This window comes from Neolamprologus brichardi, chromosome 9, assembly GCF_056152115.1.
Source record: "Neolamprologus brichardi isolate AB-2024 chromosome 9, ASM5615211v1, whole genome shotgun sequence".
Lineage (NCBI taxonomy): Eukaryota > Metazoa > Chordata > Actinopteri > Cichliformes > Cichlidae > Neolamprologus > Neolamprologus brichardi.
Genome location: NC_142112.1, coordinates 3,572,828 through 3,600,196, shown reverse-complemented (window position 1 = coordinate 3,600,196; position 27,369 = coordinate 3,572,828). Strand labels below are relative to the sequence as shown.

General features: G+C 44.0%; 1 protein-coding gene across 1 annotated transcript; it reads left to right on the top strand.

Moving 5' to 3' along the window:
• Positions 1-255: 255 nt before the first annotated feature.
• LOC102792843 (ribonuclease inhibitor-like) lies at positions 256-27,112 on the top strand. The gene is made up of 6 exons (XM_087845735.1): positions 256-500; positions 12,427-12,528; positions 17,032-17,208; positions 21,040-21,213; positions 25,673-25,846; positions 26,471-27,112. The coding sequence occupies exons 1-6, from the start codon at positions 256-258 to the stop codon at positions 26,478-26,480; spliced, it is 882 nt and encodes a 293-aa protein (XP_087701861.1). The 3' UTR covers positions 26,481-27,112.
• Positions 27,113-27,369: the final 257 nt, after the last annotated feature.

Genomic DNA, 27,369 nt, shown 5'->3' with positions numbered 1-27,369 from the left:
GTCGTTAGGGTCTGTTTCAATCCAGTTATAATATTATGAGTATAAAGCAATAATTAGAGCCAAAACTGAAATCATAAGTGCACTGTCAGCTGACACACTGACAGCCAGCTCCTCTCCTAATCCTATGAGCTTTAGGAGATTCTCGTTTTGCATGTTGCCTGCACAAAAACAAAACAAGATATCTGAGGTGAATTCACTTATTTAAGTGGCCATTTGACTTCCAGAGTGCACATTTGTAATTTGCAGCATACAAAAATGAGAAGAAGATTTACAGTGAGCCAAGTTCTGGATCATATCTTTGGTGAAAAGGAAGGAGAGGACACAGAGCAGCATTGCGATTCAGATGGGCAGGTTTCTAAGGAGGAAGACAATGTGGACTATCATCCAGAAGACACAGACAAGTCCAAAAATGGTAAGATCTTTTGGAGCTCAGTACCTCATGATGTAGATGGCAGGGCAGCTGCTGCAAATGTCATCAAAATGACCCCTGGAATCACAAGGTTTGCTCTGACCAGAGTCAGTGACATCAAGAGATGTTTTGAGCTATTTATGCCATTGTCACTAAAAAGGATCATTATTACTATGATGAACCTTGAAGGAAAAAAAAGTCCATGGCAAAATGTGTTAACATATTGATGAGGAATACCTGGATGCTCTCATTGTTGTTCTTCTTGCTGGAGTCTACATATGCTGCAGTGAGGCCACTGATAGTCTATGGGACGCATCGACAAGCAGAAGCATTTTCCGGGCAACAATATCATTTCACACATTTCAAATGATATCAAGAGTCCTCGGATTCGACAACAGAGAGACCAGAGTGAGATCTGACAAGCTTGCTCCCATCAGGGATGTCTGAGAGAGATGGGTGCAGCTTCTTTCCGCTGATGTTCATCCCAGGGCCAGAGGTGACAGTGGATGAACGTCTTGTCCACTTTGAGGAAAATGCCCCTTGTGGCAATACATACCCAGTAAGCCAGGGAAATACGGAATAAAAAATCTGGGAAGTCTGTGATGCAAAAACCAACTATGCCTGGAATGTACAGCTTTTCACAGGCAAAGCTGCGAGTGGCACCCCTGAGAAGAACCAGTGAAAATGTGTGGTCCTCAATATGACGACGGGACTGTAGGGTCACAATATCAATTGTGATATTTTTTTTATTATATATTTTTTTCCCGGTTATGACCTCGGACAAGAACTTCACAAAGGAAACTTCACAAAGACGCAGCTGTATCATCGGGAAGTGATAAAAAGCCCACAATTACCCACGACTATAACCAAAACAAAGGAGAAGTGGACTTTTCTTTTTTTTCAGTTTATATTGAAGGTCTACTGCTGGAAAAAAAAGAACCTTTTTTGTATTTTCTTGATGTAAATATCTATGGGTCGAAATTGACAAGTAACACCATAGATGTCATTTTAGTTATTAATATTAAAATGAAAAAAAACATCAATAAAACAGATTTATTTAAGATCTGTATACCCCTCAATAATAGTCAGATAACACAAAAACCTTTTATTTATTAATATGATTCTCTTGAGGTTAATTTCACTATTGTTTATTTTTATTGAAATGTAAGACATTCCTGCAGTTTAAGTAATTGGTGTGTGTTATCTGGCTTATTGGAGATAGGTTGATCATATTTAAGATTATATAATAGACCTCTGTTGGAGTAGTGTTCAGGTAGCTGCTCTACTTTGTGTTGGTACAGAGCATTGATGATGATAACACTGGGTTGATTATATTCTTCAACCTAGTTACAGCACTTTCAGAAAGTCATCTGTGATGAAATCTCCCCACTGCTGTGTAATTAATTATTGTAAATGTAAATGTTATCAGGAAATGATCAGACCGGAGAGGGTTTTCAGGAAGCACTGTTAAATGTTCAGTTTCTATGCCATATGTTTAAAACAAGATCTAGAGTGTGATTAAAGTGGTGAGTGGGTTCTTTTACAGATTGAGAGAGGCCAATTGAGTCTAATAACAGATTAAATCCCATATTGAGGCTGTCATTTTTACCATCTACATGGATGTTAAAAATCACGCACAATAATTATTTTATCTGAGCTGAGCACTAAATCACATAAAAAGTCTGAGAAATCAGAGGGAAACTCTGTGTAAGGCCCAGGTGGAGGATATATGATAACAAGTAAGACTGGTTTCTGAGTTTTACAGCTGGGGTGGACAAGGCTAAGCATCAGGCATTCAAATGAATTAAAAGTCTGTCTTGGTCTTTGGTTGATTAATAGGCTGGTGTGAAAGATTGCTGCCACACCGCCCCCTCTGCCTGTGCTTCGAGGTTTCTGGTAGTTAGAATGACTCGGGGGTGTTGATTCATTTAAACAAACAGGCAAGTAAATCGATTTGTTGATCAATTGTTAAGTCATGTACTAACAGAGACTTTGAGGAGAGAGACCTAATATTTAATAATCCACATTTCACTGTTTTACTCTTTGCTTCAGATGTGGATACTGTATTGTTCTTTTTCTGTGATTTATGTTTAGGTGGTTTTTTTGCTGGTTTTTAAATTTGTTTGTGTCTTTTTGGGAGCTGACACAGTGTGTGTGTGTGGGGGGGTGTAACAGGAGGAGAGAAGCTACAGAGGCGTGCAAGACTGCAACTCTGCTTGGTCTGCCTGGTCCCAACTCTGAATAGTCATATTTTTGGGGGTTTAGTAAGTTTTTCCATATTTCTAGAAATGAGAGCTGCTCCATCCAAAGTGGGATGGATGCCGTCTCTCCTAACAAGACCAGGTTTCCTCCAGAACGTTTGCCAATTATCTATGAAGCCCACATATTTTTTTTGGACACCACTCAGACAGCTTGCAATTTAACCCTTTAAGACCTACCATAGAACCAAGTCCGCCAGAGCTTATACTATATTTTTAAATGCTGTGGAGCCATTTTTGGGAGCATTTCAATTTGCTATACATCAATACAACCATTACAGCCTAAATTTTAATAATATGTCTGCATTAAGTGCATAGTAATTACATAAATTGCAAAAAAGTGCAATAAACTACAAGAAAATTTAAAATCATTTTTGTTTTTTTTAACATATATTTCTAGTTAGAGAAATTTAAGAGGCTTATCCCTCAAAACTGTAAATATAAAAAAGTTGCACAAAATAGTTTCCCACCACAGGAAATTTATTTTGAGTGTCTTCATAGTTTTATTTTTGAAATACACCAATTTCTATACACTGCAGGAAAAACGAAAAATATTATAATGCAAATTTGCAAAAAAACAGCATATGCATCAAAATAAACTATTTCCAGCAGTGCAATATGAGTCCTAAGCTTCCCAGAACAGACACAAAAAGTCATAAAGTCAAACATAACTTTTAAAAACACCAGTATAGGCTCATGAGGCCTTGATGGTACAAAAAAAAAAAAAAACAACAACCCACATTTCCGCGAAATGACGTCACTTCCGGTTTCGGGCAGGTCATGGCGGACATATGATAGTTCACGCTGATGGACGTAGGAAGTGTTACAAACAGCTGATCGGATCGGCAAAGCGTGTTTGTAGTGTTGGACCCAATAAACATATGCTGGAGCGAATATATTGACAGCAGAACTTTTATTGGATGTTGTGGTTTCATTGACACAGACACTCCCGCTCTCTCTCTGCTGTCACATCCGCTCCCCCTCCGACTGTCACTGCCAACATATAAAGACACACAATCAATGTCAGATCCCAGCACACCTGTTCACCCCAACCCTGCGCCGCCCCGGGAGCTCACTGTGTCACCCCTCCTCTGCAGCTGGCCAGAGACCACACCCACGCCACAGTGTTTCTGGAATATTATGTTTTTGTTGCTGCAAGCGCTTTTTATGTCGTTTTTGCAAAGCCATATGTGGAAGGAAACTGACCTAGGACAAGCTGATGGCATAAGATGTAAGTACAACTCCTCCGGTTTCATATGCAAAAAAAATTATTGCGCTAGCTTACGTGGTTGCAGTGCTACCGGGATTTAAAAATAGTTACGCAAAACGGAGCGTGCCCGCTCTGACCGGTTTTAAAGGGTTAAGGAGAACATGTGGCTAAACATGTCACTCCTGGTCTGATTGGGGAGGGGACCAGAGGCAACTGGTCGACATCGTTTTGGCAAAGTTAAACACAGATTCAATATTGATTTTAGTGACCTCCGATTGGTGTAACCGGGTGTCATTACTGCTGACGTGAATTATGATCTTACTGAATTTACGTTTACCCTCAGCCAGCAGTTTCAAATTTCCCTCAATGTCGCCTGCTCTGGCCCCTGGAAGTCAATTGACTATGGTTGCTGGTGTCTCTAGCTTTACATCTCAGAACAGAATCTCCACTTATCAGAGTTTGATACCCAGCGGATAGGTCGCAGAATGGGGGGGGGCAGTTAGATACATGAACAGGTTGGTGGTGTACCTGTGGCTTTCGTTTAAGACTATGCTCCCTCCTCTCCATCACCAGCTGTCCTTTTTCCCCAGCTGCTTGGGGTCTGCCGGGGAAAAGCTAGCGGGGCCTACGCTATCTTCAGCTGCACCAGCTACAGGGGCCTGGCTAGCTATGGGTTTTTCAAGGGTGCAAAGCAGAGACTCCAATTCAGCAATCCAGGCCTCCAGATCTGCAAATATGCTACATTTGTTACAAGTATCATTACTGCTAAATGAGGTCGAAGAGTAACTAAACATCTGACACAATGAGCAGGAAAGTGCAGGAGGGACAGGTGAAGAGGCCTTGCTAGGCTAGAAAAACAGTGAAGACATTGAGTGAATACATTTGTCACGACTGGGCAGTCACAGGGAAGTGGACTCAAATGCAGATTTTGGCAAAACCCCAACCTCTAAAAATAAACTTAAGCTGGGTCACTTGCTCCTCCCTTCCTCCCCCCCATCTCCAGCTGCCTCCCTCTTCCCACTCCAACACAATCACCCACACATGCAGGGCCTTGGGGTAAAGATGTGTCACCAGGGTGCAGGGGAGGCATCTGTCCCCTTCTGGCTGCCTGTGCCTCAATTTTATCTCACAACTTAGACATTCACATTACTCACACTCTCATAACACATACATATAGGATCTTGGGGGTGGGCACGCTACACGGACTCCAAATTACCATCAGGGTGTACACCTCACCCCTGGCGTCGTTGCCCACCTCTCAATTTTAAATACACGTAGACATTGGGGGCTATCAGTTGGGGCTATGCGCTTACTTGCTGCTCTCTGGCAGGTAGCTCCATGTCCTCCTGGGTTTTAAATGCACCTTAGAACACACATGCAACAGCACTACATATGAGCGGGTGGAGGGAGGTTTGGAGTCTTCTCACACCCCCGTTCTCTGCGGCCTGCTGGAGCAGGGGGGCTAGGAGGAGGAGTTGGCCGTCTGATTGGGGTCTGGAATGTGGGGCCTCCCTGCTGCTGCGGAGTCGGGGCGGTCTGCATCTCCCCACCGCAGGGAAAAGGGTAACACCACCTGGGTCTGGGTGCAGTTTCCCCCTCCAGGGGCAAGGGTACCTAGACCCGGGGCTTAGAGTACGCTTGGGGAGTGTGATTGTGTGTACAGTGTCTCTTTATGTCTGTCTCCACGTTGGGTGAGTGTTGAGTAATTGCATATGAGAGCATGAGGGTGGGGATGGATGTTTGTATCTGTGTGTGCTTGTATGTCTGTGTCCATATGTCAGGTTGGGTATCAGACGCCACCTCTCTGGGGACATCTCAGGCCCTCCAAGGTATGGAGGCCTATCTCCCCCACCACTTCCCCTGCCAGTGGCAGACGCCCTCAGACATCGGTGCGTTGGTGGTTCTTTGTGTCTGGAGATGGGCGTCCAGGTACACACCGGCTCACTCCTTGGTGGCTGCTTATCAGGGCCTGGAACCTGGGGCTCGCTCGGGCCACTTCGGGGGTGGGGTGCCCTCGGCCTCTTGGCCTGGGGCTCGGTCACTCTGGCGCAGCTGGCTGCCGGCAGAGCTCCCGGGCACGTCACTGCAACCCCCCCTGGCTTCTGCTCTGCGGCTGCTGAGTGACCCCTCATCTGGGACTCTCCTTAGCTCTTTCTGGGATAGTGGCGTGGCTGCCCCTCTGTTGGTCTTCCTTGGTCTCTCGTGTTCTGGGGGCCTCTGGATGTCTGGTGTTTTGATCTCCTCCATACCTGCTTCATGCCCTGGTGGACGGGGCTGTGGCTCCCCACACCCTCTAACATATCATTACATGTAAGAACCTTTTAAAAACAAGTGCGTTCATGCTCACAGGTGTACACACGGGTGCTCACACACACAAACTACACCCTTTTTGGCTCCTACCTCAAAGCACATGGTGCGCTGTTGATCTTGTGTACTGCACTGTCTCAGTTTGCCTCGGCAAACTGGAGTGGAGTGTGAAGAGTGGACCCAGGTGCAGACATTCTAAAACTCAAACTTAACTGATGAGCTGTTTATTATTATTATTTACAGTACAAAATAAAAGGGCAAAAACAATGCAAACTAAGCAATAACCTAAACTGGGTAAACTAGAAAGGAAGCACGAACTATGAAAAACCCTGGCAGAAAAACAAAGAAAACTCTAAATATGGCAATGAAGATGAGAGCGCGCGCATATATATATATATATATATATATATATATATATATATATATATATATATATATATATATATATATATAAACGCAGGACTTGACATGGGAACAACACAGACGATCCGACAAAGATTGAATGAGAACGCACAGACTAAATACACACAGGAGGCTAATGAGAGAGGTGGGAACACATGGGGGACAGCTGACACACACATGAACATAACGATGTCACAGTGGAAGAGTAAAACTAAACACGATGAACACAGGAACATAAGATCTCTTCAAAATAAAACAGGAAACATGAGAGGCAGACATGACAACATAAGACACACAGACATGAAACACACGAAGGGCAAGGGAGACTTCACAGGGGTTGAAAACACAAGGGGGAGCTAATAAGCAAATGAACATAAGAAACCTAATAAGCTTAAACAAACACTATAAACATCAAAAGAACTAAAACTCAAAACACTGGGTCATAAGACCCAGGATCGTGACACTGCACAATAACATTTAATATTTAGTATCTACTGTTATCTACTGCTAGCTAGTTTATTGTAATGGTGTTGTATTTATTATGTTGCTCTTTTTTGTTTGTTTTCTCTTCTGTTTTGTTTTTTCTCCATACAGGTGATCCAGGTGTTTTGTTTGTTTTTCTTTCTTTCTTCCCCCCTTTCTCACCATCTCTTCTCCCCTCTATTTTTCTTTCTCTCCCTCTCTTTCTTTCTCCCTTTCTCCATGTCTGTCCCATCTGTAACAACCAAAAGTAAAATAAAATAAATACATAATTATAAAAAAGAAAAAGAAAAAAAGAAAGTCTCTTTTAGTCGGCTGGGGGAAATAGCCAGCAAACCCGACACCGGGTATTTTCCAGAGCAGACACTCTAATATGGAGGATTACTGAGTCACTGTAACGAAGGAGAGCAGAGTCAGAATGAGCCCCAAGCAGCAGTCAAGGGAGTGAGGGCAAAAAAGCATTAATCTTACTTTTACAAGTGGAGGCCAGGCTTGGAAGGGAAGTAAGGTCCGGGTGAGGCTAAACCAGTCCGTGTTCACTCACTGTGAAGAACTGGGCAGGGAGGCAGGCAGGTGAGTAACGCCGAAAACAGCTAGCGGACCACTGACTGTGAGTACGGTAGGGTAGGTGAATGATGGCGAGAATCAAACGTCTGTGCAGCTGCTGAGAGCGAGAAGACAAGATTAGCTCAAAAAAACTACTAAGGCAAGTACGCATACCTGTGACTTTCACTAACAAGGGTTAGCTGACGTTCTGGCAAGGAGCGTTTGAGAGTGCTGGTCTTAAGAGCCTACCTGCTGATTACCTACAGGTGCAGCAAACGACACGAGGTGTAGCGACTCCTCCCAGTGATGGATTCACTTCGCATGCTGGAAAACCCAGCACTCACCTGGACCATGATACCTTTGGCTATAAATTAGGTAGTGAGTACACAGAGTATGAAATAAGAAGTTATCTAGAGGTTTTTAATTAAATTGCTATGCAGGTAAGCTACACACAAACACCACTGTGAGTTGGAACAGGAAGTGATACTCTAACGCAGAGAGTGTGAACACCAAGTGACAGCGCGACCACAGGTGTTTGAGTGAATCTGTGACTGAACTGTAATAGGCTGTGTCCCAATTCAGCGACCACATGCTCCGGAGTATGCATTTTGAGACCTATTGCGTCACAGCGATGCAACGACAGCTGTCCCAATCCGAAGTGTACTTTAAATGCGTCGTCGATTTCAAGTGTGGTCCGGTGTACGCCTCGTGGTCCCATATATCCCACAATTCATAGCGCGGCGGTGGGTGCGGATAATTTTTCCGAAAAAAACAGCTGAAGCGGAGCGGCCAGAGAGTAAACTTTCAAAAGTAAGTACTGAATATTATGTCACTTATTAAATGTTCAATAATGAAGAACATTAAAACATTACTGTTGGCCATATGTCGGCAAAGTTATGTGACATTAGCGATATTTGTACTAACTTGGTTTTAAAGTCTTTACTGTAAAATATACGCCGTTCAATAGTCAACCTTAATCTTACAGAGAATGTGATAATTTTATGGATAATTAAAGTCAGTCATATATCCACAAACACAACAAGCTGAAAGTCAGTGAATGCTGCTCGGTTTGCAGTCCTGAATATCACGGCACAAGCAGGATTCACTGCACTGTTAATGTTAGCTATGTTATATTGCTGCCTCTGTTCGGTGGTGTCGAGCCAAACGGACTTTAATGTGTGTTTGAACGAGCTGACGGTTCACTCGTTAAGCTGAAAGAAAGATGCTTTAATCACAGGAGTCACACATGTGTCCACTGTACCATCTGGGAACTCTTCTTGTTTAGCATTCGTAATAACACAAACACTAAATCCTCCTGTATGTAGCAGTGTCTACACCTGAGACTGTCACCTGTCTGTCTGTCCTGCACTCTCTCTCTGTTTCTTTCTCTCTGATTGTGTAATAAAAGTATGACCATGTGTTTATAAGTTACACATGTGTTTGAATCCTGCAGCTTATCACACATTTGATTTCCATGTGTGTCGACTGCAAGTGTCCAGAGTGAGGACAGACTGAGGGACCCACTGCTGCACATCATCTGTGAGGCTTTACACCCCTGATGATCCACCACGACAAACTCAGCAGTGTGTGAGGAAGAGGAGGAGGAAGAGCCAGCAGCAGCTGACAGATGGAGAGAATAGACAGAATGTTCCCTGTTTGTGAAGGACTGCTAGAAAAGTTTAAACTAACTAATTGTCTGTCCTGAATCAGTCTTATTAGGTAATGTTCAAATCATTTTATCATTCCAGTGTTTTCAGTGTGGGAGAAAGTACTCAGGGCCTTCAATTTAAACCCTATGAAAGGCAGCAACAAGTTTAATGTTCAGAAACCTAAAGTATGTATCAGCAGCAGAATGGACCTAAAAATAAATGTTTGTTTCAGTTCTATGAAGCTTTGAGTATTTTGGATTAGTAGTACTGCTGTGTTTGTTGCATCATATTGCTGTAATTGTTTATATGCTTTATATATTCTGAGGTAAGTTGATCTATAGTGTTACATGATATTCTATAAGGATGTTATGTGTTTGTATACTTTCGGCCCAGTTTGACCCATTTAGCAGAAGTCAGCCTGTTTAAGGCTCTGATATCTATTCTGTGTGACTTAAAGCAGTTATGACATGGTCTGATTTTCTCACCCAATAAAGGAATATTTAATATATCAGTCTACTTTGCATTCTATCAGAAACAGTTATCACAGCTCGTACATTTTCTTTTTACACATATATGTAAGCATTGAGCCAAATGTAATAATGCCAACAAATTAAACAAACAATATTTGTCTCTTATGTATAATACAGCTATATAAACACTGTCAAAGATACTTGTCTTTGAGTGAAGATTTAAGGTGATAGGAAATATAAATAACTGCAACTTGAATCTTTGACACAGAGTTCAAGCTCACTGCTGTAATATATCATAATAATCTGACAATAAACATAATATTGGCCATATTATATTTACATTACCAAATTGAGATGACTTTAGTCTCATTATTTACTAACTAATCTTAAAATGACTGTTCAGCACAAAAATGAAGCCCAACAATCGTGTTTTTACAGTCCCGTGGTCTCAGCTTCAGATACTCAACTGATCAAAGTGATGTCATAAAATGAATGAACAAAAAACATTTTTTCTCCTTCATTTCTGTCAAACAATGCTGTATGAAACGTTTCTCGCAGTTAGCATCATGGTTGCTAGGCAACCTGAGCAGCACAACGAAGGCTAGACCGTCCCATTTCACAAGCCTCTCACTTCCGCACTTCTTGTACTTATAGTACGCATACTGCGCGTACTCCGAAGCGTGCGGTCGCTGGATTGGGACACAGCCATAGTGTTCAAAAGTAAATGTGATGAGGAAATGACTGAAAACACAGTGTGATTAATGATGAAGAATGAGAAGAAGAAGCTGAGACTCAGCTGTCATGCTGCTTATGTTTCTCAGGACCTGCTGTACATGTTGCATTTACAGTAAAAAAAAAACCTGGAAATTATCGTGGAGTTGTGCCCGAGGATTTCTGATCCATCCATCCATCCATCCATCTTCATCCGCTTTATCCGGGGCCGGGTCGCGGGGGCAGCAGCCTAAGCAGAGAAGCCCAGACCTCCCTCTCCCCAGCCATCTCCTCCAGCTTATCCGGGGGAACACCAAGGCGTTCCCAGGCCAGCCGAGAGATATAATCTCTCCAGCGTGTCCTGGGTCTGCTCCCGGGCCTCCTCCTGGTGGGACATGCCCGGAACACCTCACCCAGGAGGCGCCCAAGAGGCATCCTTGTCAAATGCCCGAACTACCTCAGCTGTCTCCTTTCAATGTGGAGGAGCAGTGGCGCAGCGGAGCAGCCTCTCTGTGAATCGCTACCTTATCGTGGTGGAGGGGTTTGTGTGTCCCAGGGATCCCAGGGGCTATGCTGTCTGGGGGCTTTTGCCCCCTGGTAGGGTCTCCCATGGCAAATTGGTCCTGGGTGAGGGACCAGACAAAGAGCTATTCAGAAGACCCTTATGAAGAAAACTTCGAGGGAACAGTTTACCCTGCCCGGGATAGGGTTATCGGGGCCCCGCCCTGGAGCCAGGCCCAAGGAGGGTGCCCAAGGGCGAGCATCTGGTGGCCGGGCCTTAGTCCATGGGTCCCGGCCGGGCACAGCCCAAAAAGTTGACATGGGCCCATCCTCCCCCAGGCCCACCACCCGCAGGAGGCGCCATAGGGGTCGGGTGCATTGTGTGCCGGGCGGCGGCCAGGAGCAGAGGCCCTGGCGGACTGATCCCCGGCTGCAAAGACTGGATTTCTGATCATCAACAATAATCTGATGCACGCTGATCACAACCATGTTTAAATATGTGTTGATGTAGAAGTGAGTGGATTGTTTTCTGATTTTACAAACTGATCATTAGAAAATGCTTCAGTTCTAAAAGTTCAAATGATCTCAGAGGAACCCTGGGACATGTTGAATAATAATATGATGGAGTTTCTTCATAACCACTTGGTTTGATTATTGTGGCAAATATCCAAATATGGCTGACTTTAAACATCAGGGTTATCCTGATGATCAAAGGCAAACACTGAGTTTGTAAAAACATGTTTGTCAATCATTTTGTTTGGTTTATGAGGAAAATGAATCAATAACTTCCTGCAGATACACAACATTTGATCATATTTCCTCATAAACCTCTTTTGTCTGACCATTTGAATCACATTCAATTTCCAATACAGGATCCACAGAGTGTGGTGAAAATAATGTCAGTAGATTTTTGTGTGAAAGTGCTGGAAGCAAATGTGTGTGTGATGTTCTTTCAGTGTTGCACTTTGTAGACGGTCCCTGAGCACTGGTCTCACAGCCAGTTGCACATAGAGACCAGTGTTGTTAGTCCAGGTCAGGAGATGACTTGTTGGAATGAAAATGAGCTTGTAGTTTATCTGCTTTAATAATGTGACTGGAAAAGGGTGTTATTGGACTTCAAATACGTCCATTTCTTTCACACTTCACATTTAAAAGTGAAGCCATGTGGTTCCTTGAATGAAAAACGCGACTTTTTCAAGTCTTTTTCATGTTTTTATGATAAATGTACGACTTTAATATGAAAAAGTTTTTTCTCTTGTTGTGTTTTTTTTGAGCTGCTTCCTGTTGGCTTCAGCTGTTTGGAGTTTCCATTTTCTAAACTTCTACAATCTAAACCTTCTTCAGCTCTGAACAGATTATGAAACACTGAATGATTTCAAGCTCACACTTTGTCTAATAAACTTACATCTTTCATTCTTTATACAGATTGGTGAGCTGTGGTTTGTCAGAGATCAGCTGTAATTATCTGGGAGCAGCTCTGAAGTCTGAGAGAGCTGGACCCAAGTAACAACAACCTCCAGGATTCAGGAGTGAAGCATCTGTGTGGTTTTCTGGAGAGTCCAGGATGTGGAGTTGAAACTCTGAGGTCAGTCAGCATGTTTTAGTTCTGCTGAGATGAATATGATGTGAAAGTTGTGATGACACTAAACTGCAGACATCAGGCTGTTACTCTACTGATCCACACTGAGGATCTTCATGGTAAAGTATGTTTTTATCTTCTCTGGTTTAGTCCATTGACTGTAGCAGAACAATGTTCACATTTCAAACAGTGATACTCAACGTATGGCCCGTGGCTCACACATGGCCTGTGAACCTTTCCTAAGTCAGAGAGAGGGGACTCTGATGAATTGTGTAGCTTCTTCCTCACAGTTCTAAGTATCAGACACAACAATGAATAATCCACATAATAATCCACAGCTGACTCTTTAGCAGGTCAAAGGACACGGCACACAGCAATCTGTGAAACAAAATCAGTTTGGAGCAGGAATTATTGCACATTTACAAACTGACACTGCTGCATCTGTTTCTGAGGCATTTGCCATCAGCGACCCCCACTACTAGATCTCACCCACAGTGGAAACGTATCACACAGTGTGAGAGGAAACAGAACAGGGTCAACGGCGGAGGCATCCGGAGTAGGCTAACGACTAATCCACACAAACCTTCTATTCCCACCATCGTACTGTTCAACGTGTGCTCCCTGGACAACACGCTGGGTCATGTACGCTCACTTTTGTCCACTCTGAAGTTAGTGAGGGAGTGTCTTCGTCTTTTTGGAAACTTAGCTTAACAATAACATTCCCGACGGCGCCATTAAACTTGACCGGCTAACATGCTTTCAGGCAAACAGAGCTCTTGTCGAAGGAGGTAAGACTCGCAGAAGGGGACTCTGTGTTTAAATCAACAATTCCTGGTGTTGTGACGCTGTTGTGGTTTGCAAACACTGTACACCTCTGCTGGAGCTTATGATCATCAAGTGCAGACTGTTCTACCTACCGATAGAATTTTCAGCCATACTGTTTGTTGCTACCTACGTCCCTCCCTGCTCCAATAACAACAACAACAGGAGTAAGGCACTGAATGAACTGTATCAGCATGTCAGTAAGCAGCAGACAGCCCACCCAGATGCTTTTCTCGTGCTGATGGGTGATTTCAATCATGCAGACCCAAAGACTGTTTCACAAACTACATAAACACATTACATTTCTACATGGGAGATCTTTAAACAGGCCGCCACACATGACAACACCACAGACCTACAGAAATATACATCTCAAAATGCATCGATGATGTCACAGAGACCAGGAATATCACTGTCCGGGCCTATCAGAAACCATGGCTCATAGGTGAGGTCTACAATTCAAATCAATTCAATTTTATTCAATTTTATTTCTACAGCGCCAAATCACAACAACAATCGCCTTAAGGCGCTTTATATTGTAAGATTGACCTTGCAATACTACATACAGAGAAAAAAACCCAACAATCATTTGACCCCCTATGAGGAAGGGGCTACAGTGGGAAGAATAAACTCCCTTTTAACTGGAAGAAACCTCCAGCAGAACCAGGCTCAGGGAGGGGCTGCCATCTGCTGTGACAGGTTGGGGTGAGAGAAGGAAGACAGGATCAAGACATGCTGATAAAGATGAAGAAGACAGCCAGAGATTAATAACAAGTATGATTCAGTGCAGAGAGGTCTATTAATACATGTTGAGTGAGAAAAGTGGCTGAAAAGGAAAAACTCAATGCATCATGGGAATCCCCCAGCAGCCTACACCTATTTCAGCATAACTAAGGGAGGATTCAGGGTCACCTGATCCAGCCCTAACTATATGCTTTAGGAAAAAGGAAAGTTTTATGCCTAATCTTAAAAGTAGAGATAGTGTCTGTCTCCTGAATCCAAACTGGAAGCTGGTTCCACAGAAGAGGGGCCTGAAAACTGAAGGCTCTGCCTCCTATTCTACTTTTAAATACTCTAGGAACAACAAGTAAGCCTGCAGTGTGAGAGCAAAGTGCTCTAATAGAGTGATATGGTACTATAAGGTCATTAAGATAAGCTGTGGCCTGATTATTTAAGACACTGTATGACTCCCACAGTGTTACTGGAGGCCAAGGCAATGCCATCCAGAGTAAGAATCTGGTTAGACACCATATTTCTAAGCTTTTCAGCGCCGAGTACAATGACCTCAGTTTTATCTGAGTTAAGAAGCAAAAAGTTAGTGGCCATCCAGGTCTTTATGTCTTTAAGACATTCCTGCAGTTTAACTAATTGGTGTGTTATCTGGCTTCATAGATAGATAGAGCTGGGTGTCATCAGCATAGCAGTGAAAATGTATGCTATGCCTTTTGATGATACTGCCTAAGGGAAGCATGTATAATGTAAACAGAATTGGTCCTAGCACTGAACCCTGTGGAACACCATAATTGACCTTAGTGAGTGAAGAGGACTCTCCATTTACATGTACAAATTGGAGTCTATTAGATAGATATGATACAAACCACTGCAGTACAGTACCTGTAATACCCACAGCATGTTCTAATTGCTCTAATAGGATATTATGCTCAACAGTATTGAACACTGCACTGAGGTCTAGCAGGACAAACACAGAGATAAGTCCACTGTCAGAGGCCATTAGAAGATCATTTGTAACCTTCACTAAAGTTGTTTCTGTGCTGTGATGAGCTCCTAAACCTGACTGAAACTCTTCAAATAAGTCATTCCTCTGCAGATGATCTGTTAGCTGTTTGACAACTACGCCTTCATCAACTTTTGATATGAAAGGAAGGTTGGAGATTGGCCTAAAATTAGCTAAGACTGCTGGTTCTAGAGATGAGCCCCACAGGCTCCTGAGGGGGAGAAATGCAGCCTTCATTGCTGGGGATATGGTGAGCCTAAGAACAGCAAGGGCAAAGCTAACACGTGGCATCAGAGAGCTGAAAAGGCAATACTCCAGGAGGATTTCACAGAGCTTCAGTGACAGCAGAGATACTCAGAGGCTGTGTCAAGGAATACAGACCATCACAGACTACAAGCCCCCCCAGTGACCGGGTGGTGACACCATCCCCGGACAGTGTGTGGAGATCCCTTTCCAGGATCAGCACACGCAAAGCCCCAGGTCCTAATAACATCCCTGGATGAGCATTGAGGGACTGTGCTGTGAAACTTACAGATGTCTTCACAGCCTTAACACATGACTGAGCCTGGCTGTCATTCCCACATGCCTCAAAGCGTCCACCATCATTCCTGTACTGAAGAAGTAATCTCCCTCCTGCTTTAACGAGGACCCATCCGGTTGCACTCACCTCCATCATTATGAAGTGCTTTGAACGGTTCAGTTCGTATACCGGTCAAACCGCTCGATTGATGATGCAGTTTAAACTGCCCTTCACTCAGCCCTCACACATCTGGACACTAGAGACTCATACGTTATAATGCTGTTCATAGACTTCAGTTCGGCTTTCAACACAATCATTCCCCTGCAACTCATTCACAAACTGGATCTGCTGGGGATCAGCACCTCGCTCTGTAACTGTCTGCTGTCCAGCAGACAGTACAGGTCGGCAGCAACACTTCCAGGACAAGAACGCTAAATATGCTCCCCAAGGATGTGTTTTGAGCGCCCTTTTCTCTTCACTATGCTGACCCACGACTACACAACATCACACAGCTCCAACCCTTCATCAAATTTGCAGATGACACAATTGTTGTTGGTCACATCAGCAACAATGATGAGACCTACTACTGGAGTGAAGTTAAACACCTGTTACAACGAATAGTGAGAGGAGCAGAGAGGATGCCAACTCTTGCCCACAAACACTCGGTTTGTGTTGGACGCTGTTGTGTATATAAGATTTTTATCTTTTTGTTGTTTTAGTGCAGGGGTAGGGAACTCCGGGCCTCGAGAGCTGTTGTCCTACAGGTTTTAGATGTGTCCTTGATCCAGCACAGCTCATTTAAATGCCTAAATTACCCCCTCAACAGGTCTTGAAGTTCTCCAGAAGCCTGGTAATGAACTAATCATTTGATTCAGGTGTGTTGACCCAGGGTGGGATCTAAAACCTGCAGGGCACCCGCTCTCGAGGCCTGCAGTTCCCTACCCTTTTTTAGTGTAACACTGACGACTATGGAAGCACAGCAATATTAAATTCCTATATATGCTGCAGTTCTACAAGTTTAAATGATCTCAGAGGAACTATGATGGAGTTTATTCATAAGCCCTTGGTTTGATTATTGTGGCAAATATCCAAATATGGCTGACTTTAAACATCGGGGTTATCCTGATAATCAAAGTCAAACACTGAGTTTGTAAAAACATGTTTGTCAGTCATTTTGTGTGGTTCATGAGGAAAATGATTCAATAACTTCCTGCTGATACACAACATTTCATCATATTTCCTCAAATTCTGAGTTTTTTCTCTTGTTGTGTTTTTTTGAAGCTGCTTCCTGTTGGCTTCAGCTGTTTGGAGTTTCCATTTTCTAAACTTCTACATTCTGAACCTTTTTCAGCTCTGAACAGATTATGAAACACTGAATGATTTCTAGCACACACTTTGTCTAATAAACATGCATCTTTCATTCTTTACACAGATTGAGGAGCTGTGGTTTGTCAGAGATCAGCTGTGATCATCTGGCAGCAGCACTGAAGTCCAACCCCTCCCATCTGAGAGAGCTGGACCTGAGCTTCAACAGCAACCTCCAGGATTCAGGAGTGAAGCATCTGTGTGGTTTTCTGGAGAGTCCAGGATGTGGAGTTGAAACTCTGAGGTCAGTCAGCATGTTTTAGTTGTGCTGAGATGAATATGTGAAAGTTGTGATGACACTAAACTGCAGACATCAGGCTGATATTATACTGATCCACACTGAGGATCTTCATGGTAAAGTCTGTTGTCTTCTCTGGTTTAGTCCATTGACTGTAGCAGAACAATGTTCACATTTCAAACAGTGATACTCAACGTATGGCCCGCGGCCCACACGTGGTCTGCCGACCTTTCCTAATTCAGAGAGAGGGGACCCTGACTAACTGTGTAGCACACAGCAATCTGTGAAACAAAATCAGTTTGGAGCAAGAATTATTGCACATTTACAAACTGACACTGCTGCACGGCATGCTGGGTAATGCTAGCTGCTCAGGTATGGGTGTGTTAACGGCTGTGAGGCTCTGTGGCTGCAGAACACTGAAGAAGAGAAAAGAGAGACGTAGGATGAAGAAAAGGGATGGAGAAGAAGGAGAAGTTTAGCTCCAGAGAGGAGCTGTCTGTGTGGGCGGGGTTCAGCCAGCTCCGCCCACACAGCAACAGTGAAGCAGATGAAGAGTAAAGACTTTAACAGCAGACAGGATTTCATAAGCTGATGTACAAACATGTAGAATGATGGTGGCAGCTACAGAAACAGGTCCATGGAGACTGAAGTGTGTCTCCTTTGCATATTCCATATTTTATACTGAGCTTCCAGAAGAGCAAACATCAAACATGCCTCCAAACATGTGACGAGTCAGACTGACATCATTTCTACAGAGAACAGTATGAAATCTCAGCAGGTCACTTCAATAAGAAGAAGGACAAACAGTGCAGCAGGAATGACTAAACCCACTAACAGTCTGATATCCCCGTGTTCCTGTTGTTCTACAGCATCATCATTAATGCTGCTCCACCAGCATCACTGCAGCTGACCAATCAGCTTCTGTCACATCATGTGACACTGACTCAGACTGGAGAAAATGCTAAATGCTAAATGGCTAACTTGAGAAACAGTCAAAGTACTGATGATTCCTACAAAGCGTGTGTGTTCAGTATGAGTTTGGTAGTACTGTGTGTGCACAGATGGACTCCACAGGAGATCTCCTTTATGAAGAAACTGTGAAAGATTGTCCAACAGTGGCAAACATTTCAGAGAATATCTGTGAAGCAGAAGCTAAACATAATGATAGAAGAAAAGCAAAATAATGATCCAAATCCTGCTCTGAGCCATTGTTTAAACATCACTATTAGACAGAAAAGGCTTCCAAAGACTGCTCACCTCTCAGACTTACTTAAAGATGCTGGTGCTGTCCACAAACCAGCTGACCTGCTGGGGCTCCATGATCAGCTTTGTTTCTTGGAGATAAAGGCTGAGCCCTTTAGAGTAGGGGTGGGTTTTTATAATCGATTTATCGATTAAAATCGGTTCTGGCTCGATAATGTAAAATCGATTCATTAAAATCCTGAATCGATTTTTTAATATAAATTTATTTTGCCCGAAATGCCAGAATCTCTGGTGAAATCTCACAAAATTTCAACAACCACCAAACAGCTAAGACAGTAAATGAGAGCAGGAACACGGATTCTGCACAAACACTTAAACACACAGCGCAACCCGCGGATCAGAATCAGTTAGATGTCGCCTTTCTCACAGTCGGGGCTGAAAGCCGACAACTTGCTGATTCTGATCTGTCGGCGGGTCCGCGCTTTGTGTTCACGCCCTTTATGCGCTGATTCTAAAGCTGTTAGTTTGATCTCTCTCCAAACAATATTGACCGAACCAGCAGCAAAAGAAGATCCAAACTACGCTTCACATAAACATCGCCATGTATTCACTCTGACTTTTACTGTTTTGCTTCGACCACGATGCACAGCTCTCTCTCTCTCTCTCTCTCTTTGTACTTCAAGAACAGTTTCCCGTCGGAAAATCTGTTTTCTTCATTATTTGCTTGCTTGTTGCGCACAAGTCTACCGTTGTTTACAGCGCTGTCGGCCGACGTTTTTTTCCCTTTTACATACTTCCGAAAAGAAAACCTAATTTCTGCCATTCAATACTGAACAAATTTAAACTTTTTAAAATTATGCAAAATGCAAAACGCTTAGCGTGTCTCTAATAAAACCGCTGTAACTTCAGAGGTAATGTTCATGTGTTGATTAATGTTTTTCTTTCGTTTTTCATGTACTGCAGAATATTTTTATAAAATCCCAGGCCAGAAAAATCACCTTCATGTTTTTCCGTGTTTTATCCTCAGCTACTTTGACACAAAGGCATCTGCTGTGATGCTCACATCTTTGATAAAGTATTGCGTGTGTCAGCTTCCTTTTTATAGATAAATAAATATGTAAATGTACTGATCTGAATTATAATATTTCTGACTGTCAAAATTTCCCAGATTCAAATCGAATTGAATCGAATTGAATCGAATTGAATTAAATCGAATCGTGGATCGAATCGATTCGGGACCTTGTGAATCAGAATTGAATCGATTCTAGAAATCAGTGACCATACCCAGCCCTACTTTACAGCTTCAGTTCTCCAGAGCAGCAGGATGTCTGAGGTCTGCAGAAACACAATAACACAGCAGCTAAAAATAGTTGTTCAAAGAAAACGAGGTGGGAGCTGCTGATTCCTGAGCTTTGATACTGGATTTGCTTCAGTAGTTATTCTCATCACTGCAGTAGGAGCTACATTTTCATTTACATTTCCAGTACAATAACCAGCTGTGCATGCGCCCCAAGCAGCAGCTTCAAGCTCACCTCAAAGAAGTTTAGCACGAAGGACGACTCGGTCGTCACGCGTCCAGCTGTTTGTGACCATGTCCACAGCAGCGTGTGACCAAGGCTTAATGCTAACACGCACACATAAAGCTAATACCACCACGAGCAGCTGCTCAGTGGATCTGGAAGAGAAATGTTTCCAGCTTCTCATAGGCAGTATACAGAATGTGGATCTCCACAAAGACTGTGGAGAGCTCGTCCCACACTCTAAATCCACACTTGTCTGCACAAAACTTCTCACACGTTCCTTTCACAAGTGTCGTCTAAGTGAAGCTACCAGGTTCAGGTCCAGCTTGTTTATCTGGAGCTGCAGTAGATGAGTGATCCATCCTCAAGTGCACATTTTCCAAAAAAACACAGACACCAGATATGCAAACACAGCATCATACAACACAACCAAGAGATCCAAAGAATTCTCTCTGCATTTCTGTTGCTGATGCTGCTGGAAGAAAGCTGTTTGAAACCTTGTTGTTCTGCACTTTGGGACCAGAAGAGGAAACTGAACCTCTGTGCAGAGGGTTCAATGGAAGCAGCCAAGTTCTGTAAGTGTCTGCTGTACAGGGATGCTGGTTCAGCTGTGGCTCAGCACAGTTTCACAGTGTGACTCAATAAAAGCAGCATGAAGTAAAAGCGTGATGCTTTCATCAATGTGGAAATAAGAAAGTTTCCAGTAACGTGACAGACGCTGGAGCTCTTTCACTCACAGCTTCACAGTTTCAGATTCAACTTCAGCTTTTTTGTGCAGCTTTAGTGTAGAGCCTTCACCGCAGTCCCACTGTTGGCCACCTGAACTGGGAGTTTGTTTTGTTTTGGACTCTGATGTTTCTTGTTCAGTTTTGTTGATTTCACATGGTGAAACTTGACAATTTTTCATGTTTTTATGATAAATGTACAACTTTAATTTTTTTCCCTTGTTGTGTTTGTTTGAAGCTGCTTCCTGTTGGCTTCAGCTGTTTGGAGTTCCCATTTTCTAAACGTCTACATTCTGAACCTTCTTCAGCTCTGAACAGATTATAAAACACTGAATGATTTCTAGCATACACTTTGTCTAATAAACATACATCTTTCATTCTTTATACAGATTGATAGACTGTGGTTTGTCAGAGATCAGCTGTGATCATCTGGCAGCAGCACTGAAGTCCAACCCCTCCCATCTGAGAGAGCTGGACCTGACCCACAACAACCTCCAGGATTCAGGAGTGAAGCATCTGTGTGGATTTCTGGAGAGTCCAGGATGTGGAGTTGAAACTCTGAGGTCTGTCAGCATATTTTAGTTGTGCTGAGATGAATATGATGTGAAAGTTGTGCTGACACTAAACTGCAGACATAAGGCTGATATTATACTGATCCACACTGAGGATTTTCATGGTAAAGTCTGTTGTCTTCTCTTGTTTAGTCGATTCTGCAGCAGAACAATGTTCACATTTCAAACCTTCAACGAAGAAGAAAAATCCTACACTGGATATTTCACTGTGAAAATCTAAAACTCGTCCTTCCACCTTAAGGTCTGTCTTACCAAAATGATCATTTGGTTTACAGACAGCAGGCCAACACAAAATCTACACACATCATCTAAAACAAAGTCCAACATCCAAATCTCCTCCACTGCAAGCATGAATGATGGGAAAAGAGAAGGAGGAACACTCTGACATTCAGGGTTAGAATGAGTTTCATAAAATAGACTGTGAAGATCAAAGCTGCATTAGATAGCTTAGATGAATGAATGAGTGGACATAAGTAGACAGAGGTCATCTGAAGCACTTCAAAGGCTTTAAATCATCACATTTCTCTCTATTCTTTATCAACTCTTTTAGTTTCTATCAGTTTTCTGTGTAATGAAGCTAACAGCAAGCCTAATAAGATGCTGACCAATAGGTTTCTATTTAAGGTTGTAATTTGTATATTGAACAGTGCTGGTGCTTTGGCTCAGCAGGGATCAGCTTACAGTTAGAATACAGCTGCTGTATGTGATTCGCATGTCATAGCTATCTACCAAATGCTAACTGAGGAATTTCAGGCCATCCATGAATTTTGCTAACTGTTTATTCAGATTAGGCCCACAGGGCAGGAGCCTGTGCCCTAGCTGTCATAGGGCAAGAGGAGTGGTGCACCTGCACAGGTGAGCAGTCCATCACAGGGCCAACGGAGAGAGAGAGAGAGAGAGAGAGAGAGAGAGAGAGAGAGAGAGAGAGAGAGAGAGAGAGAGAGAGAGAGAGAAAGAGAGAGAGAAGCACTCTCTCACATTCACACCTACAGCCAATTTAGAAGCACCAATGAACCTAAGCAGCATTTCATTGGACTGTGGGAGAACATCCAACATCCACAGAAAGGCCCAGCTGACCAACAAGCTTCAACCTACAACCTTCTTGCTTTAAGGCACTAGTGCTAACCACTTTTCCCAATTTCACCCCAAATCCTGCATTTTCCTGTTTCTGACTACAGCAGCTACACTAACACATTCTCATCAGACACTGCCACCTAGTGGAGGAAGTCTTAGTTCCAATTGAGGCTTCAGATTACAGTTAGTTCCTTTACAAAGAGGTGGAGGTGGTAGGGCCACGTGACCATCATCACTGAGTGCCATAAGACACTTAACCTTTGTTTCCATATGCTGGGAACTTCCTGATGTTCCAAGGAGGACTGGGAAATGTGTGAAAATCTCCCAGTCAGTTCCTCACTTCAATCCTTTCCCTCCCAAAGCATCAGGACCAGGGCTTTTTCTCTCTTTGATCCCACTAAGAGATTTACACACAAAAACCTCATCAGTGTGACTCTCAGAGCCTACCAGCCCTTTCCTAAAATCACAAAGCTCTTCATTGAAATCAAGCTGGAATCAAATGAGTCGAAGTCTTCTGCTGATTCAGCATCACATTCATCTATTGTCCTTGTTCTGCATCCCCACCATGGACTTCATTCCTTTCCAAGCCAGCCTTGAGTGTCCTTTATTCAGCTCATCCTCTGCTTTACTTTTAGACCTGATTTTAGCTGCTTTAACTCAGTTAGAGAATCAAATCTCCAGAATCAAACTGGCTGCATCGCGGCATATAGTCTGAAAACTCTGCACAATTTCCTGTTTGAAGCTGCTTCCTGTTGGCTTCACGTGTTTGGAGTTTCCATTTTCTAAACTTCTACATTTTTTTTTTTTTTTTGTCTGTACATTTGGTTCTTTTGCCATCAGAATTATTGTCTAAAGGCAAAGAAAAATATCCAATGGATTTACTTTACCAAATGGACCATCCCAGCCTTGCCATATTGGTCTATTTGATTCACCTTTTATTGCTTATTTTATTTTATTTTCACTTGCTACACACGGGACAGACATGACTGGGGAAAAGAAAAAGGAGAAAGACAGAAGAAAAGAAAAACAGCGGGGAAGAGGAATGGTGATAAAGGGCAAAAAACAAAAACCAACAAAACAAACAGACAAAAAAAAACATATATCAATCACCTGGATCACCTGTTGAGAAAGAAAAAAGAGAAAACAAGCAAAAAAAGAGAGCAATATAATAAACAACATCATCACGTTGATCTATGTGAATTTAACAGTAAATACTAAATATTAAATATTATTGTGGATCACATAGGATCGACAGCGCACAGCGTGCCTTAAGGTAGGAGCCAAAAAAGGTGCAGTTTGTGTGTGTGAGCACCCGTGTGTACACCTGTGAGCATGAACGCGCTTCTGCTTAACAGGTTCCTTCATGTAATGATCTGCTAGAGGGTGTGGGGAGCCACAGCCCCGTCCTCCAGGGCATGAAGCAGGTATGGAGGAGATCAAAGCTCCAGACATCCAGAGGCCCTCAGAGCACGAGAGACCAAGGAAGACCAACAGAGGGGCAACCGTGCCACTATCCCAGAAAGAGCTGAGGAGAGCCCCAGATGAGGGGTCACTCAGCAGCCACGGAGCAGAAGCCGGGGGGGGGGGGGGGGGGGGGGGGGGTTTCAGTGACGTGCCCGTGAGCTCCCCTGGCAGCCAGCTGCACCAGAGTGACCGAGCCCCAGGCCGAGAGGCCGAGGGCACCCCACCCCCGAAGGGGCCAGAGCGAGCCCCAGGCTCCAGGCCCCGACAAACAGCCACCAGGAGTGAGCCGGTGCGTACCTAGATGCCCATCCCCGGACACAAAGAACCACTAATGCACCGATGTCTGAGGGCGTCTGCCACTGGCAGGGGGAGTGGTTTGGGGAGATAGGCCTCCATACCTTGGAGGGCCTAAGATGTCCCTAGAGAGGTGGCGTCTGATACCCAACCTGACATATGGACACAGACATACAAGCACACACAGATACAAACATCCATCCCCACCCTCATGCTCTCATATGCAATTACTCAACACTCACCCAACGTGGAGACAGACATAAATAGACACTGTACACAAAATTACACTCCCCAAGCGTACTCTATACCCCAGATCTAGGTACCCTTGGCCCTGGAGGGGGAAACTGCACCCAGAAGCAGATGGTGTTACCCTTTTGCCTGGGGTGGAAGAGAAGCAGACCGCCCCTTACTCCACAGCAGCAGGGAGGCCCTACATTCCAGACCACAATAGGATGACCAACTCCTCCTCCTAGCCCTCCGCCCCAACAGGCCGCAGAGAACGGGGGTGTGAAGACTCCAAACCCAAAATGTGGTGTTAATGCATGTGTGTTCAAAGGTACATTTAAAACCCAGGAGGGCATGGAGCTACCTGCCAGAGAGCAGCAGGTAAGCGGATAACCCCTACTGATAGCCCTCAATGTCTACGTGTATTTAAAATTGAGAGGTGGGCAATGACGCCAGGGGTGAGGTTGTACAGCCTGATGGTCATCTGGATGCCGTGTAGCGTGCCCACCCCCAAGGTCCTATATGTATGTGTTGTGAGAGTGTGAGTAATGTGAATGTCTAAGTTGTGGGATAAAATTGAGGCACAGGCAGCCAGAAGTGGACAGAGGGGGGGATGCCTCCCCTGCACCCTGGTGACACACCTTTACCCCAAGGCCCTTCATGTGTGGGTGATTGTGGTGGAGCAGGAAGAAGGCGGCAGCAGGAGATGGGGAAGGAAGGAAGGGAGGGACAAGTGGCCCCTCCCTAGGGCCAGCTCCCCCGCTGACCCCAGTAGGCACCCCATACTCTGCAACCCACCAGGGAAAGGGGGCCCAGGCCAATCCGGACCGGGGCCCAGTTCAGCAGCGCCGTTCGGCCCCACAGAGCCCGGGACAGCCCACCCGACCCCACCACAGAGAAAACTGCACCCACCCCGTCATCCACTCATCTTCCAGACTACACAAGACAATAGACACCCAGGGTGAGATCTTCCTCAACCCTGCAGAGTGAGTTCCTGGAGAGAGGAGCCCTCCTGCAAGATTTAACAGCCTCCCCCACCAGTTGAAGAGCCCCCCAGGTGGCCCGATGCACTGGCGGCACCCTACGCCAGGGCTGAGCCCCCAAACACCCACCCGCCCAAAACCCCGGCGACACACCAACCAGGACCCAAGCCCAGAGGCCAAGCCAGGGCCCCAGCCCGGAGACGGAGCACCCCCAGAACCCAAAATTTGAAGTTTCTTCTGTTGTTGTGTTTGTTTGAAGCTGCTTCCTGTTTGCTTCAGCTGTTTGGAGTTTCCATTTTCTAAACTTCTACATTCTGAACCTTATTCATCTCTGAACAGATTTTGAAACACTGAATGATTTCCAGCTCACACTTTGTCTAATAAACTCACATCTTTCATTCTTTATACAGATTGGGGGGCTGTGGTTTGTCAAAGATCAGCTGTGATTATCTGGCAGCAGCACTGAAGTCAAACCCCTCCCATTTGAGAGTGCTGGACCTGAAACAAAACAACCTGAAGAATCCAGATGTGAAGCAACTGTTTGATCTTAGGGAGAGCCCAGACTACAAACTGAAGACTCTGAGGTGAGTAGAGTGTTGGAGTGAGTGGGTGGTGCTGTCAGCAGTATTGTACTAAACACAGTCAGTATGAAACAAAGATCCAGTGTTTCCTGTAAAGCAGCTTCTCAGTGAAGCTGTGGGAGGAGAATGGTGACAGACTTCAGGATTGGACACAAACACTTCCTGTTTCTGACCTTTATGGTCATCATAGTAACGGCTCACACACTCTACAAAGCAGCACGCAGACCAATGACTGCATTCATTTCCAAGTTTAAAGCAGTGAAGAACACAGTCTGTAGGTGAGGAAGAATTTAGTGAGAGCAGATGTTTGGATGGAATTCCTCCAGTTAACAGCTGGAACCATTCCATCTGGATTGTTGGGCTTGTTGTTGGGGTTCCTACAGAGCTCAGAGTGGACACAACAAGGTTCTTCTAATGAATGAAAGTCCAAACTAAAACTAGGAGAGAAAAACATTTTCATCAACAAAGATTAGAAAAAGTGAAACAACAATGAGTACTAGTACAGTCCCAGCACTGAAGTCCCTGTTGCTCTTTATACTGGATGTGCTGCATCACTGACTGACAGCTTATGAAGAGTCTCTGGAAACACTTGTTTATCTATTCTGCTCTTCCTTCTTCTCTCTGCAGGTGGAGCTGATGATGGTAAACAGGACGGTGTGTGCTGAGAGAGGAGGAGCTCTGTCCTGATGATCCAGAGAGGTTGAAGCAGCAGCAGCTTGTGTGTAGAGACACTCTGACTGGGCCATGTTACTGGGAGGTGGAGTGGACAGGAGAGCTTCATCCAGCAGTGACTGACAGAGAAAAGAGAAGAAGTGCAGATGACTGTCAGTGCTGCAGAGTGAACTGCTCTGAGAACAGCTCCACTGTCAGACACAATGTAGAGTCCAGCATCATCCCTGTGTATCCCTCTGGTCTGACAGAGGATCATCAGTGTATCTGGACTGCTCTGCTGCTGCTCTGTCCTTCTACAGTCTCTGTCTGACTCTGGCTTAGAATTAGAATAGAATTCAACTTTATTGTCATTGCACATGTCACAAGTACAAGGCAACGAAATGCAGTTTACATCCATTCAGTAGTGCTTTAGCCATAATATAGATATATTACAAAATATATTAGCAATAATATAGATATTTAGATATTCAGACCCTCCTGGATCAAACTCACCTGGAAAGGCTTTCAAACACCTTTGAATAATAAACATGTTTTTATAAGATAAATATCATGTTTTCATGTATGTGTGCAGTTTGAGCCTCAGTGGATGAATCAGTGCTCAATGTTTAATGTGGATACTAATGATCAATAAATGTGCTGATTGGAATAAAAGGAAGGACTCGGACTAAATCTGTTCCTGCTTTTCTCTCATGTGGATCCGATCCAGACCTCCAGCTTCTGCCCTCCGCCTCACATTAGTCACCCAGCACAGCAGCTTTCCCATTAATGTTCACTTTTCCCACCTCTAAAGGAGCCTCAGACACACCTGGAAACATGGATCGGAGAAGTGAGACGAGATGAAGAACAGTTGGGAG